Source organism: Leptodactylus fuscus, unplaced genomic scaffold (assembly GCF_031893055.1).
Source record: "Leptodactylus fuscus isolate aLepFus1 unplaced genomic scaffold, aLepFus1.hap2 HAP2_SCAFFOLD_177, whole genome shotgun sequence".
Classification (NCBI taxonomy): Eukaryota; Metazoa; Chordata; class Amphibia; order Anura; family Leptodactylidae; genus Leptodactylus; species Leptodactylus fuscus.
This window is the reverse complement of record NW_027440199.1, coordinates 33423-49969: the sequence shown is the minus strand read 5'-3', so window position 1 is coordinate 49969 and position 16547 is coordinate 33423. Positions and strand designations below refer to the sequence as shown.

The 16547-nt window shown below is 42.0% G+C and overlaps 1 protein-coding gene across 1 annotated transcript; it reads left to right on the top strand.

Annotated features, from left to right (window-relative positions):
• Nucleotides 1–204: 204 nt before the first annotated feature.
• Nucleotides 205–14921, top strand: LOC142187299 (tyrosinase-like). The gene is made up of 4 exons (XM_075261523.1): nt 205–984; nt 10027–10240; nt 12945–13083; nt 14738–14921. The coding sequence occupies exons 1-4, from the start codon at nt 205–207 to the stop codon at nt 14919–14921; spliced, it is 1317 nt and encodes a 438-aa protein (XP_075117624.1).
• The last annotated feature ends 1626 nt before the right edge of the window (nt 14922–16547 follow it).

Below are 16547 nucleotides of genomic sequence, written 5' to 3'. Positions count from 1 at the left end.
AGCTGACACATCCCATTGTTTTAGGGTTAATAAACTACCCCCATCTTTTTTCACTATTTTTGGAGTGCTGCCTAATTAATATTTATAGGTGTCTCATATATAGGTGTCTATATGTGTATATCTATATATCCCTGTATACATATTACACTGGATGCTTTTTATGATAATTACTTGTTTTTACATCTATAGGTTTTCTAGTAAGTCATGATTGGCATCATCATCTTCCTCACTATTTGCCTTTGCTGTGTGGAGAGTCAGTTCCCCAGAGTCTGCACAACTGAAGCTTCTTTTCGCACCAAGAGTTGTTGTCCACTTTGGAAGGACAAAAGTCCATGTGGTTCACTGTCAGGTCGTGGTAGATGCCGAAGCTGGATCACAAAACAAAAGATTCCCCAACATGACGATGATCGACTAGACTGGCCACGACATTATTATGAAAATACCTGCGAGTGCTACGGAAATTATAGTGGTTTTGATTGCGGCGACTGCAAATTTGGCTATCATGGTGAGAAATGTGACAGAAAGAAGATGATCATAAGGAGAGAAATTCGAGAACTGTCAGTTGTGGAACAGAAAAGATTATTCAGTTACTTGGCCTTGGCGAAGACCACAAAAAGTCAAGATTTTGTTGTCCTGAGCACGGGAGACCGACATCACCGTGAGACTTACCGCTTTGTAGATGCCTCTCTCTATGATGTCTTTGTTTGGATGCACTATTACTCCATGAAACCCGTCATGATCAATAGCACATTTGACCCTAATAAGAACTTTGCTCACCAAGGGCCCGTATTTCCTGGATGGCATCGTTTAAATCTCCTATTTCTAGAAAGACAAATTCAGCTCATGACAGCAGATGAAGATTTTGCCATTCCATACTATGACTGGCGCGGGGACAAAAACTGCTCTATCTGCACTGATGAACTTTTAGGATCTAATGATGCCCAAGGGGTTCTTAATCCCTATTCCCACTTTTCTTTTTGGAAGGTAAGTCAAAATAATTGTTACTCAGAAATATCTTATGTTAGTCAAAATATAATGATGAATAATTTAATTTCTCTACAGATGTAGCAGAGCTGCACTTATTTACTTGTGTACTGTACCTGATTGTGATATCATGATGTGTCAATTACAAATGAGTGAAATTTTAAAAAAGTCAATTCGGCCACCAAATTTTCCAAAAAGTGTTAAAAAACAGGTCCTGGCTACATAGCCTGTATAGTGGTGGAGAACACTGGGCTTTGCAGTATCTCACATGGGGAGTCTGCTGTGGTAGTGAAACACTACAGCGAGTGAGTATGACACACACATGACAGGCTTCACTCACATTTCTTCCATTTACGGGGCCAAAACTGACCAACTCAAGTGTGAACTCAGCCTTACACGATAATGTGTCAGGTATAATGAACCATGCAGAGGCCCAAGATCCTACTGTAGCGCGAAAGAGTACACTCTTTTTACACCCTCGTCTGCTGATTCCACACAGATGTCTACAGAACCTTATACAAGTAGCGCCCCCCTGACAGAGTGGAGAGGGGTCAGCAGTAAGTTTGTGGTGACGCCACTGATTATTTTGCCCTTCCTCTGATCTGTCAGAACAATAACACCCTTCCCCACCCCACCAATACGGATCCTGTCTGTTGAGCATCCACCTTCACTCGGTCAGGATTTGGTCAGTAATCCATCAGTATTGCTGATGCCAAAAAAAAAATCAGAAGTGGATCCAAAACAGAGATGACACATGAGTGGAATATTTGTATGTCCTCTGTGTTTTGTACCCACTCCTGATTTTGGCTACCAAATCATAAGCCCATTCTAATGGGCCCAAGAGGCTACACACAGATAGAATCCATTGTGCGTTTCAGTTTTCCTTCCTTCTGACAGATCAGAAGAAGCGTCAAATAAATGATGATGTCAACCAGGCCAAAAAGGCAAAATAGTGGCCCAGTCATAGAGTGGGGAGGGGGGAACAGCATGACAAGTGACAGTGTTGAGATAACATCAACATGAAGAGATCATAGAGATGACAAGGTGAAGTACAAGTTCATATAGCTAGAAAAAGCCTTGAATTTTTTTGGGGGCCTGAAACATAGCAGCAATCCACAGCAATTCCATGTTCATATAGCTGGAAAAAGCCTTGAATTTTTTTTATTTTTTATTTTGGGAGGGGGGGGGGGGTCTGAAACATAGCATCAATCCACAGCAATTACAAGTTCATATAGCTGGAAAAAGTCTTCAATTTTGGGGGGGGGGGGTTTTGGGGGGGTTACATAGCATCAATCCACAGCAGTGACTAGTTCATATAGAGCTGGAAAACGCTTTGAATTTTGGGGGGCCTGAAGAATAGCATCAATCCACAGCAATTACAAATTCATATAGCTGGAAAAAGCTTTGACTTTTGAGGGGCCTGAAACATAGCAGCAATCCACAGCAATTGCAAGTTCATATAGCTGGAAAAAGCCTTTAATGTTTTGGGGGGCGTGAAACATAGCAGCAATCCACAGCAATTCCATGTTCATATAGCTGGAAAAAGCCTTGAATTTTGGGGGGCCTGAAACATAGCAGCAATCCACAGCAATTCCATGTTCATATAGCTGGAAAAAGCCTTGAATTTGGGGGGGGGGGGGGGCTGAAACATAGCATCAATCCACAGCAGTGACTAGTTCATATAGAGCTGGAAAACACTTTGAATTTTGGGGGGCCTGAAGCATAGCATCAATCCACAGCAATTACAAGTTCATAAAGCTGGAAAAAGCTTTGACTTTTGGGGAGCCTGAAACATAGCAGCAATCCACAGCAATTACAAATTCATATAGCTGGAAAAAGCTTTGACTTTTGGGGAGCCTGAAACATAGCAGCAATCCACAGCAATTACAAGTTCATATAGCTGGAAAAAGCCTTGAATTTTGGGGGGCCTGAAACAGAGCATCAATCCGCAGCAATTACAAGTTCATAAAGCTGGAAAAAGCTTTGACTTTTGGGGAGCCTGAAACATAGCAGCAATCCACAGCAATTCCATGTTCATATAGCTGGAAAAAGTCTTGAATTTTTTTTTTTTTTTTTTTGGGGGGGGGGGGGGGGCTGAAACATAGCATCAAGCCACAGCAATTACAAGATCATATAGCTGGAAAAAGTCTTCAATTTTGGGGGGCCTGAAACATCATCAATCCACAGCAGTGACTAGTTCATATAGAGCTGGAAAAACTCTTTAATTTTGGAAGGGGGGGGGGCCTGAAACATAGCAGCAATCCACAGCAGTTACTTCTTGCTATATACATGCAAAGCAGCTTTTCAGGCTGTGTAACCCCAAAACAAGGATACAGAGCAATTAGGTTAGGCTATGTACGCTCAATCCAGATATCCAGGGTTCGTAACCCCAAAACCTAGGTGGGAGACCCAGAAATTCAGTCACGCTATATCAGCTCAATCCAATTTTTAAGGGTCTACCCCCCAAAGCTAAGTGTGATACACAGCAATTCAGTTACGCTATATCAGCTCAATCCAATTTTTTGTTCAATCCAGTATTGTTTGCACTCCATGATGTGAAGTATGCCTTTGTCTCTTGAAAAGCAACCCAACATGAAGTCAGCCATGTGTGCCAGTATGTTACTTGGCATGCCTTTGCTGCCCCCAACTGTAAGGGTCACTCTCCATTTCCTCCATTTTCCACTCCCCTTCACACCATCTGTGGTGAAGCAATGGGATGCACTGAAGTGCACCCTCAAGTCTTGTGTGGGACAGTGACATGAAATGCCACTTCATCCTCCTCTTCTTCCTCCGCCAGCCAATGGTGCGAAGATGACAGGAGTGTGTTCTGAATGTTTTCTGCCTAGCAGAGGCTAGTTCTCACTTACGAAAATGGCCGCACTTTGACCAGTATATCAGGCACAATGGTGTAGGTTTCAAAGAACCTTTGCACCAACAAGTTGAAAACGTGGGCCATGTGTGGACCGTGTTTGAGTCTGACAAGCTCCAGATCTGCTACCAGGTTCCGGCCATTATCACATAAGCAAAAATGCCAGGCCCCAGGTGTAGCAGGGAAAAACACATTGCCATCTCAGCCTGGATGGCATCCCTGACCTTGGAGGCAGTGTGCTGTCTGTCCCCCAAGCTGATAAGCTTCAGCACGGCCTGCTGACATCTCCCCATGCCAGTGTTACAGCATTTCCAGCTTGTAGCTGGGGTGGAGGTTGATGGCATGAATTTTGGGCTGGGAGAGGAGATAGGCCACCCTAGTTTGGACCTCGGGCCCAGACTCCACTACATTCACCCTGCCTGTCATTAAAGATAAGCAGCATCCCTGACCACAGGCGCTTGTCCATGCGTCAGTGGTCAAGTGGACCTTGCAGCAAAGCGCGGAGCTCTGGGCCAGACTGATGTTATGGGACACGTGCAGGCGCAAGGCGGGGACAGCACACCAAGAGAAGTAGTAACGACTAGGCCCAGCATAGGGAGGTGCCCCAGCTGCCATCTGGTGACGGAAGGCCTGGATATCCAGAAGCATAAACGCCAACATCTCCAGGGCCAGCAGTTTTTCGATGAGGCCGTTAAAAGCTTGATCATGTGGGTGGCTTGCGCTGTACTTCTGCCTGCAATGAAATGCCTGGAAGATGGGTAGTGGCTGGGAAGAGGCGCATGATGGTGCAGGCGAAAAGGGCGGATGAGGGTGAACTCCCCAGTGTGTCAGAGACAGATGTGCAGGTGTCCTTGCATCATATCCTTGCACCATACTTGGCTGGATTGGACTTTCATTTTGTGCCAAAAAGTGGTCAAGACAGCGATCCCTCAGCTAATCCCGTTACACCGTCCATGTCCAACTGTACCACTGAAGTGACCATCTCTGGAAGTGGTCCAAAACCTTTCTCTGCATTTTGCCAGGCTCGATGGTATGGTAGCTGGCTACAGTTGGTTGCTCCAGGGTTCTCTTACTGCTAATTGCCAAGGGGACTCAAATGGTGTTTTTCAGCACTGAGGCCACCACCTCTGAGATCCCAAAGGAAGCTGACAAGAGATGTGTAGTGTAGAAAAAAAGATGAGAAAATAAGTGTAGGCTGTAGAGCACAGAGGGATCAGAGAGGACAGAGCTGGGGTCGGCCAGGTATTCCCACACATGCGCCTATACTTGGGCCTCCTAGTGACACTAGGCCCCTCAGTGGCGGTAATTTGGCCAGGGGGGGCCATTAACGTGTCCCAGACCTAGGAATAAGTCTTGCAACAGGGTAGTTTTGCATGCCTTTGCCTCTAGCCACCGTTTTTGCTGCTTAGCTTGCCTCCACATCTACACTGCTTTCACCCCTAGATATCACCCCAGTCTATGCCTCTGCTTCTAGCCACCTTTTTTTGTTGATTAGCTTGCCTCGACATCTACACTGCTTTACCCACTAGACATCACCGCTGTCCATGTTGGGTCGGTGGCCTCGTCGTCCAACTCCTCTTCCAATTGCTCACTGTCCCCTTACTTCAAACCGCACATAACCACAGCTCGGGTCTGGTCTGCGTTGTACCCTGCTTAACACAGCTGCCATATCCGGAATTGTGATGAGCGCATGCTAATGTTTTGTGTCCAGTGGAAAGGATGGGATAGGATTTCACATAAGTCTGCCACCCATGGAAACTCATGGTGCAGAAACTGAGGGAGATGACTTTGATGAACCCTTGGGTTTTGGAGATGGAACTCCATCAAAAGTCTCTGCAGCTCACGCACCCTGCTCAACATATGGTATCTAGGGTTTCAGCGTGTGGGGGAGTCGCACAACAGCTGGTGTTCGGGCAGATGGAGACGTTGCTGGAGTGTTTTGAGGCTAGCAGTGGCTCCTGTACACTTGCGAAAGTGGGAGCCCAAGCGCCGCACTTTCACCAGTAGCTCGTGTACATTTGGTTATGTTTTAAAAAAACGTTGCAACACTAAGTTAGACGTGGGCCAGGCATGGAACGTGTTGGAGGCTGGCAAGCTCCAGAGCCGCTACCAGGTTCCTGCTGTTATCACACATGACAAACATGCCTGGCCCCAGGTGCAGCAGGGAAAAACACATTGCCATCTCAGCCAGGATGGCATCCCTGACCTCGGAGGCAGTGTGCTGTCTGTCCCCCAAGCTGATGAGCTTCAGCGTGGCCTGCTGACGTCTCCCCACGCCAGTAGCTGGGGTCGATTCAATGGCGGAGGAGGAGGAGGGTGGTGTTTCAGCACTCCTGCCAGGAATATTGAGCGGGGGAGACAAAGCAGGCTGCCAAAGAATCTTGTGTCTTGCTTGAAGAAGAGACCATCTTAGTCTGACTGCTGGTTGCTTTTGCTGCAGCATGTGGAGTTGGGTCTGTCAGCCTTGTGATGAACGCCTCATTCTGGATCCCATTACTTTCAACAGTCTCTAAAGTCTTTTGACACTTTGAATTTTGTTCAGTACCAAAGGACTCTGTGTTTAGATTTGGCTGAGTCGCAGCTCCAGGACAGGCCTTTGGAGGCAAGGTTTCCTTTAGTGGCTCCATCTCAGCAGGGTGATGATGGTGAAGCTTGGTTAAATCTGGTGTCGGAAGGGAAAGTGGATTCTGATCTACATGTAAAGTACTGGAGCATGTTGTTTGGACTATTAACACCTGATCAGAACCCTGTAGAGGTCATGTAGAGTCCCATATTAGAGGACCATTACCGGTAGTAGTGGTTTCAGCCAATTCTCCCCCTTTGCGGTCCTCTAAATAAAAGTTACCCCCAGGACTTGATGCCAAAATGTTATCAATTTCCCAATCAAAATCAAGGTCAATGTCTGGGTCCTCAGTCCAATCCAACACAATGAGAGTGATGGTTGTGGAACCACTGTTTTAGGGTACGTTCACACGATGTAACGTGCCGCGTCAAAATGACAGTTAAGGGTGAGGGCTTTTGGATTACCCATTGTCTATTCCATCTGTGGTTGTTATGGGCAACGTGATTTAAAGGGGTGCTTGACAATGTTTTTTGAGCTTAAATTTGGGTTTGTGTCCATCCATTTGGGGAGGAAAGAAGGTTTCCAGGTATTTGCCCACTTTGATAGAGGTTGTAGTGAGTGTGTATAGTGTGTAGTTGTTAGGCTGTGATAGTGGGGTAATAGAGGGACTTTGGTGTGTTAGATGCCCCCAGACATGCGCCCCCTGCTGTCCCAGTTGCATTGCAGAGGTGTTGGCATCATTTGCTGAGGTGTGATAGTGGACTTGGTGACCCTCCTGAGTTGAATGGTGGGATCCCCTGAAACGAAGCATTTTCTCCCATAGACTATAATGGGGTTAGATATTCGTTCGAATAGTCGAATATTGAGCGACTATTTGAAACGAATACCGAACATCGAATATTTTACTGTTCGCTCATCTCTATTAAAATGTACAGAGCACCAAGGGATTAATATAATAATGTACAGAGCACTATGGGACTAATATAATAATGTACAGAGCACCATGGGATTAATATAATAATGTACAGAGCACCATGGGAGTAATATAATAATGTACAGCACCATGGGATTAATATAATAATGTACAGAGCACCATGGGAGTAATATAATAATGTACAGAGCACCATGGGATTAATATAATAATGTACAGAGCGCCATGGGATTAATATAATAATGTACAGAGCACCATGGGATTAATATAATAATGTACAGAGCACCATGGGATTAATATAATAATGTACAGAGCATCATGGGATTAATATAATAATGTACAGCACCATGGGATTAATATAATAATGTACAGAGCACCATGGGATTAATATAATAATGTACAGAACACCAGGGGATTAATATAATAATGTACAGAGCACCATGGGAGTAATATAATAATGTACAGCACCATGGGATTAATATAATAATGTACAGAGCACTATGGGATTAATATAATAATGTACAGAGCACCATGGGATTAATATAATAATGTACAGCACCATGGGATTAATATAATAATGTACAGAGCACCATGGGATTAATATAATAATGTACAGCACCATGGGATTAATATAATAATGTACAGAGCACCATGGGATTAATATAATAATGTACAGCACCATGGGATTAATATAATAATGTACAGCACCATGGGATTAATATAATAATGTACAGAGCACCATGGGAGTAATATAATAATGTACAGCACCATGGGATTAATATAATAATGTACAGAGCACCAAGGGAGTAATATAATAATGTACAGCACCATGGGATTAATATAATAATGTACAGAGCATCATGGGATTAATATAATAATGTACAGCACCATGGGATTAATATAATAATGTACAGAGCACCATGGGATTAATATAATAATGTACAGAGCACCATGGGAGTAATATAATAATGTACAGAGCAGCATGGGATTAATATAATAATGTACAGAGCACCATGGGATTAATATAATAATGTACAGAGCACCATGGGAGTAATATAATAATGTACAGAGCACCATGGGATTAATATAATAATGTACAGCACCATGGGATTAATATAATAATGTACAGCACCATGGGATTAATATAATAATGTACAGAGCACCATGGGAGTAATATAATAATGTACAGCACCATGGGATTAATATAATAATGTACAGAGCACCATGGGAGTAATATAATAATGTACAGAGCACCATGGGATTAATATAATAATGTACAGAGCACCATGGGATTAATATAATAATGTACAGAGCACTATGGGATTAATATAATAATGTACAGAGCACCATGGGAGTAATATAATAATGTACAGCACCATGGGATTAATATAATAATGTACAGAGCACCATGGGAGTAATATAATAATGTACAGCACCATGGGATTAATATAATAATGTACAGAGCACTATGGGATTAATATAATAATGTACAGAGCACCATGGGATTATTATAATAATGTACAGAGCACCATGGGATTAATATAATAATGTACAGAGCACTATGGGATTAATATAATAATGTACAGAGCACCATGGGATTAATATAATAATAAGCAACAGCTGAGGCAAATATAGAAACCTATGTGTGGGTATATAACCATAGCAACAAAACAAGTCAACCACACAATTGTACAAAAATATAAAAGATAACTTTTATTAAATACTACTAAAATAGTATAACAACATGACATGTAAATAATACAGGGATTACAGAGGGGTAGACAAGACTACATGTACTAATATGCTAACATAAGGATATGGAATGGATGGCTCCATGAACAGGACTATATATCAGGCAAACATACCATGAGGTTTAAACAGCTCAATACTAAGACAAATAGTGTAACAACACCTCCACTGTCATGTATGTACTAACCACAGGTAAGTAACATGCCCACACAGAATAAACAAAGTATTGCCACCATACATACCCCAAAAAAATACAAGGACCCGACACGCGTTCCACCTGAAGAATGACCATCTCGCTTTTTTTCCGGGAGCCGGAACAAACTGGCTCCTGGAAAAAAGAACTGACCGGCTCCTACTGATTTCAATGGGAGCCGTCAGGATTTTGAAGCAGCTGCGGCCTGAAAATCCTGACTCAAAAACTTTGTGTGAACTTACCCTTAGGGGCCATTCACGGAGCAAAATGGTGCAGATACCGCGTGTATTATGGCGCTTTCCCATGAGGTATCCGTACGGGATTGGCGGCAGACTCCAGCAGTAAAAAAAAAGCCTCCCCATAGAGTTCTATGAGGAGGCTTTTTTATCACACACACCCTGCTGCCGATCCCACACGGATACTGCGTGGGAAAGCGCCATAATACATGCGGCATCCGCGCCATTTTGCTCCATGTGAATAGCCCCTTAGGGTTAGCTTGTCTGAACAGCTGAACAATATTTGGGTATCACAAGTATCATTAGGAATCCCAAACCAAAAAAGATCTCAGGACAAGTTTTTGAATTACAGAAGTAAGATTAGCCTCTGTTTATCCAAATGTGTCCATGAAAACCCCATAAAGGGGAAAATAACATATAACACATGTCACATATCATCATCAGTGTCTAGTTACCTTTTAATCTATTATGCACTAGAATTTTATTTTATTTTGCTTTCAGGCGATTTGCAGCGGGTTCAATTTCCCAGATGAGTATTGTCCATTAGCAGACTCTGAGTACAAGATGGAAAGAGTGGAAAGGAAACCTGGAACCACACCATATGCACCCACCATGCCCACATATGAGGATGTGGAGAAGACACTAAATTTGAAGAACTTTGACACTCCACCCTATAATGAAACCTCTATACACAGCTTCAGAAATGCCCTGGAAGGTGGGATATGTCATATCACGTTGATGCTCAGAGACCCTGGCTCATGCCAGACTTTATATATTTATACGTCTTTAGTTGGTTACATTTCTTTCACTTTAATCAATGTATTTAAAAATTTCTTAAAGCCAGAAAACACTGCCACCTTAACAAGATCAATGTTCTTCAGAAACTGGCACTCCAGAAGTAAGCTAAAATAAGTTTTACAAAAACTCCACTGATCTTTCAACTAAACCTAGGTGTCCTGAGATTTGAAACAAGACTTGGATGAACCCACTCATTTAGTAGAGTTTCACTAATGTTTACTAGGGTCATCCATTCTAAAGTGGTTTTGCCACCATGAAGATGTTCTCCATCCAGTCGTAAAGCCAAAGACTTCCTGCTCTCCCATTTTCCAACTTGTAGGCCACAACCCACCTTTGGCCTGTGGTCTAGAAGATGTCAACATCACAGAGTAGACATCTCCGTCCTGGCATAGGAAGCACGGTAATACCACTGCATTGTGCATTGTCATGGACAGCTCACATCCGATCAGTGAACTCAGCAATTTGTGTAGACAACAGTAATTGCAGCTTTGTGTGTCAAAGGAGCGGAGGTAGGTGAGTACTTTTATTTTTTTTGTCATTAGGGGAGACTATTAACTCTTTGGCGTCGCATCCAGTTTTGGACTTTATGTCACAGCCCCATTTTTCAAATATGACAGGTGACACTTTATGTTGTGATAACTTTGGAACGGTTTTCCAGGAGATTTTAAGAGTGTTTTTTCATGACACATTTTACTTTGGGTTTGTTGCAAATTTGGGTCAATACGTTTTGTGTTTATTTATGAAAAAATAGCAAAGTTTGAAATTGTCCTCTTCTCATATATATAGAGTTATACCACTGAAATTAGTTAATAAACATAATTTACCATATCTCATCTTCAAATTTTAAACGTTCCTTTAATTTTTTTGGTACGTTACATATCTTACAGTCCAACAGGAATTTGCAAGAGAATTTACAAAAAAAGGTTTTAAGGGACTAATTCAGTTACAAAGGGGCTTTGAAGGGTCTTTGTATTAGAAACCCCCATAAATCCCCCGTTTTCAAAACTGCACCACAAAAAAACAATTCAAGACGGCATTTGGGAAATTTGTTAACCCTTTATGCGCTTCACAGGAATTAAAACAAAATAAAGGTGAAAAATATACATTTCAATTTTTTTCAATACTAGATTCATGTAATCCTAAAATTTGCAGTCACAAGGGGTTAAAGGAGAAAATGCATCCCATAGTTTGTTGTACAATTTCTCTCAAAGACAAAAATCCCCCATGTGTTGATGTAACTTGTGCATAGGACGCAGAAAAGGAAGGAGCGACATTGAGCAGAGTTCAACATTACCCATCATTTGTTCAGACAAGTGATAAGCCACTGTCACATTGGTATGGAAGTGTCCAGCTCACCAAGGAAATAAACATTAAAAGGTGAAGTAATGAGCAATACATGTAAATTACCAAGTTTACCATCCAACAGTTAGCAAATGGTGATGACCAGCTGGAGTTTTTCTTCCACTGGTATTTTAAAAGTCTGCAATGAAAATCAATCAACAGAATAACTTAACTAAATGTGCCCGAATTCTGTCTTTATTTCTGGCAAAAAGGGACCTGAATAAGACTAGCATGTAGTACACCAGTCTCAATAATCGTCTGCTCAGGAATCAGACGCACCCGAATTACCATTATTAACATATTGAACGGTTAAAGTATAGCTAAAATGTATCCAGACTTTGCATAAATTGGTAGTATAGGGTGTGTACTTGGGGAAATAGGCATGAATTTTATGAATTGTATTCTGTATTTTAGAAGTTTTCTAGGTTCTATTTGTAGTTTTTATTTCTCTCATAGCTGGTGACTCGAGCTTTGTACAGTGTAATGGTCTCGCCAGGGCACTGCATAGGAGCAGGGCAGCTTTTGGCTATATTTAGTATATGGCTTCTGCAGGCTGTGTCACGTGATTGATGTGGGTCTTGAATTTTGGACCCCAACCAGTCTCATGCAGTTGACATCCTGTGGATAGATCATCAATATCAAATCTCTTCAGATGCTGAACAACCTTTAACATTAAGTCCAATTTTTATTTGTGCTCTGGTGTGTGGAGTCTTTGCAGCTTTCTACAGGCCCTCCAGAGTTTTGTTCTTCTTACAGTGCCACTGTCAGCCTCTTGGGGTAACCCCCTGTCTGTCTGTCCAGCCTTGGTCTATCTGATTCCAGAACCCATAATCATTTGCCTAGCATAATACACTGCCATGTATTAAACTAGTGATGGCCCTCCCAATGGTGCAATCGCCTACCTACTAATATGCTGCTTGTTAGGCAGTTGCTGGTCTTGGCAGATGAACAAGGTTGTGAGTTTTTTTACTTCTCTCGATCCTGACACTAAGCTCAGTCGCTTCTAGTTTATAGGTAAATACTTTCTCACATCCAGGCAGAAAAGAGAGTGCACAATATACTGGCAAAAATGACCACTAGTAAACAGTCTTGAAGAATCTTTGAAAAATTCCTCCTCCACATTGTATATTTAAGGCAGCTGAATGCATCCCATGAATGGAGTTTCTGAAGGTAGACTAGAGAGAACTCACTATCTGCTACACATTGTCTTATCTGTAGACAGCATGAAACATACTGTGGTCACTTAAGTAATAATTCCAGTGTTCTCTTATCGTTTACAGGTTTCCTATCTCCTGATGGCATGACATTAAAAAGAAGCATGCACAATCTGGTACACATCTACATGGGTGGCACCATGTCTCAGATCCCCATCTCCAGCAATGACCCCATATTTATCTTACATCACAGTTTTGTTGACAAGTGAGTAGAGCACATATATGAAGACTGATCCATTTCGTGGTTTAAGGCTGAGGTCCCACATTGTGGAAACAAAGCTGTTTTTATTGCAGATTTTGTTGAGGTTTTTTTTAGCCAAAGCCAGGAATGGATTGAGCAGAAGGGAGAAGTATAAGAGCTTCCTTTATATTTTCCATTCCCCTTGTAGCCATTCTTGGCTCAAAAAATGCAGCAAAGTCTGCAACAAAAAAAGGTGTGGCCTTAGCCTAAAGGGGTTTTCCAGGACTTTTTAATTCTTGATCTAACCTTTGGATAGATCATCAATTGAAGCTCAGTGGGGGTCTGACAAACCCGATGGATCACCTGTTTGCAGCACCCCCTGAGGCCATGTCACATCACATTTATCAGTCACTGTACTTGGTATTGAAGAGGCTGCAGAGCACATGCAAACAGCTAAAAGGTCAGGGGTTCAGGTGTTGGACATGCACCAATCTTTAATTGATGACCAATCCTAGATACTAGATCCTTCACCATAGACACAAAGCAGATACCATAGACAGTATGAAAATTCTAAAAATAAGATCTCCTTTGTGGAAAAGAGGAACTTGCTCTAGTGCCACCTTTTGGATCATGCTTCTCTATAGATTGCTGTCTGTTTTTCATATGAATCCTAATAGCATAATCTGGGAATATAGTCAAGCCAGAATAATGGTCTAATAAACCCCTGCACACCTCAAGGTGGTGTCTCATTAATAAGACATAGTAACTAGTGAGCGAACACTGTTCGGATCAGCTGATCCGAACAGCAGCACGCTCCTATAGAAATGAATGGAAGCACCTGGCACGTACGCTTTGCCGGCGGCCGGTCACTTAACCCCCCGTGTGCCAGCCGCTTCCATTCATTTCTATGGGAGCGTGCTGTTCGGAACGGCTGTTCCAAACAGTGTTCGCTCATCTCTAATAGTAACCCTTCTGAAGACTCTACAAAATTCTGTTTCTATGTGAATCTGAACTATGGTGTTCTGATACAGAGCCCACCATGCACACCAACCCTCTATTTACAATGGGGACTTGGGACATTTATAGAACCCATTCTCCTAATAAAAAATTATCAGGCCATGCCCATTTTCAATAAGACATGCTTCCCTGTTCAGAAAGAAATAAAATTGTCTAAGGCCGAGCCCCACGTAGTGGAAATGCTGCGGCAAAAAAATGCTACATTGTACAATACCTGCAAAGTGGATAAGATTTTAGCTAATCCCACCCATACATTTTAGAAAAAAATCTGCATCGGAAAAGCTGCGTTTTCAAAAACCCATTAATAATAATAATAATAGGGGCAGAAAACTCGGCGGAATTTTCATGGCGCAGCGGTCACATAGGCATATTGAGGTGCATGACAAGTTATGGGGATAATGGAGATATTCTCAGCTCTTACTGTCAGCCCCACAGACTTTGACTGAAGTGGCAAATACATGTTTGACTGTTGCACAATTTAACGTCCTCCTCACTGCTCTCATAGAGCGACTAGATATTGATCAGCCATCCAGAAGGTGATAAATGTTAGTCTTTGGAAAACTGCTTTAGCTTTGTTTTTTTTGACTAGTATACTTTGAATGACAAACATACAATTATATAAAGTATTAATTGTGGGATTTATTCCTATTATGTTTTATAGGATATTTGACCAATGGATTGCCCGGTACAATGGATCACCTCTTATATATCCTGAAAATAACCAGCTTGGACAAGGTCCAACTGACTGTGCAACTCCATTCTTCCCATGTTACATAAACAAGGATCTCATCGTTCGGTCAACTGAATTTGGTTATAAGTTTTCCTCTTTCCCTGGTGACATGTGAGCACAATTGTCTTGTCCAGTGCGGATCATTGAGGATGAGAAGGAACATCTCCACTTACTGCTAGTACTGCCTTAGCTAGGAAAATGATTTTTCTTATGAACACAAATACTATTATTTTGTGGTTTACTAAATACAGTAAATGATCTGGCAGAGAGAGATGGAGCTTCTTGTCAAATATTTTCAGCAGAATTAATCTGAATATATTCAATTCTTTCACTGTCTGTAGATATCATTGTAAACAATAAAAGTTGTTTTAGGGAGAAAGATCTCTTCTAAAAACTTCTACAAAAGATATAAAGAACCTTTAAGATAGTTTCCACAGAGTTTCTCTGCCCTACTATTCCTCACTTCTGATGAATCAAGCCCATAAACATTATAAGTAGTGTTGGGGACATTAAAGGGTCCTCATAAGATAATGTTGCAGGGTTCCAAATTAAAGAATTAATTAACAGGCCTAGATGGACTGCAGCCATTCTTTTAGGCCTGGAGAACTGATTCAGACACAAGATGGTGGTGTATCAAAAGAGTTCTGATTTATTGTTACAGAGAGTAGCATTTATACAGACAAAAGCAGGTTGGACTTGACATGATTGGTTATAACATAAGGTGTGGCACATGACTATTGGATATGGTCTGATGTAATCTGCATCTCATTATTACACTCCAACCTGGGATGACCTTTCTCATGGAATAAAGAAGAATCTAAAATATTTATGTGTAAACCAACATCTTACACTAATTCTAGATGTATATCACAGCAAGAGAGATAATGATCACATACTGGTCCACTCCGGCCTTGGGGCTAACGATCAACAGGTTATTGACCTGGTTTCTACACCCACCCTCAAAGATGACCACAAACAGATAAGGAGTTATAACCCAACCATTAACATTCCACACGCCTTATCCCCTAAAGGGGTCTCTTAGACTCTAAACAGACATTTTCATAAAGTTTATATAAGAAAAAGGTTACAAGATGGCTGACAGAATACAAGATGGAAGATGTGATCCTAACAGTAGAGATGAGCGAATTTGTGGTGTATATAGTGGTGTGTATAGTATATATAGTGGTGTATACAGTACAGTATATATAGCAGTGTATCTAGTACAGTATATATTGTGGTGTAGAACACTGGGCCTTGCAGTAACACACATGGGGAGTCTGCTGTGGTGATCACACAATACAGTGAGTCAGTAGGACACGCACATGACAGGCCTCGCTCTTAGAACCGCTGCACAACTCACTTATTTGGCCAGTTACGGCGCCAAAACTGACCAACTAACTCAAGTGTGAACTCAGCCTTACAGGTCGATGTTACTTCCAGGTATAAAAAACAAAACAAAAAAAAAACAGGCAGAGGCCAGAGATCCTCCTGTAGTGATAGAGGCCTCCTGTTACACCCTCGTCTGCTGATTCCACACAGATGTCTACAGAACCTTATACAAGTAGCGCCCCCCGGACAGAGTGGAGAGGGATCAGCAGTAAGTTTGTGGTGACTTCACTTGTTTTTGCCTTTCCTCTGATCCCTCCCACTCGGTCAGGATTTGGTCAGTAATCCATCAGTATTGCTGATGCCAAAAAAAAAGCCAAGAGTGGATCCAAAACGGAGATGACACGTGAATGGG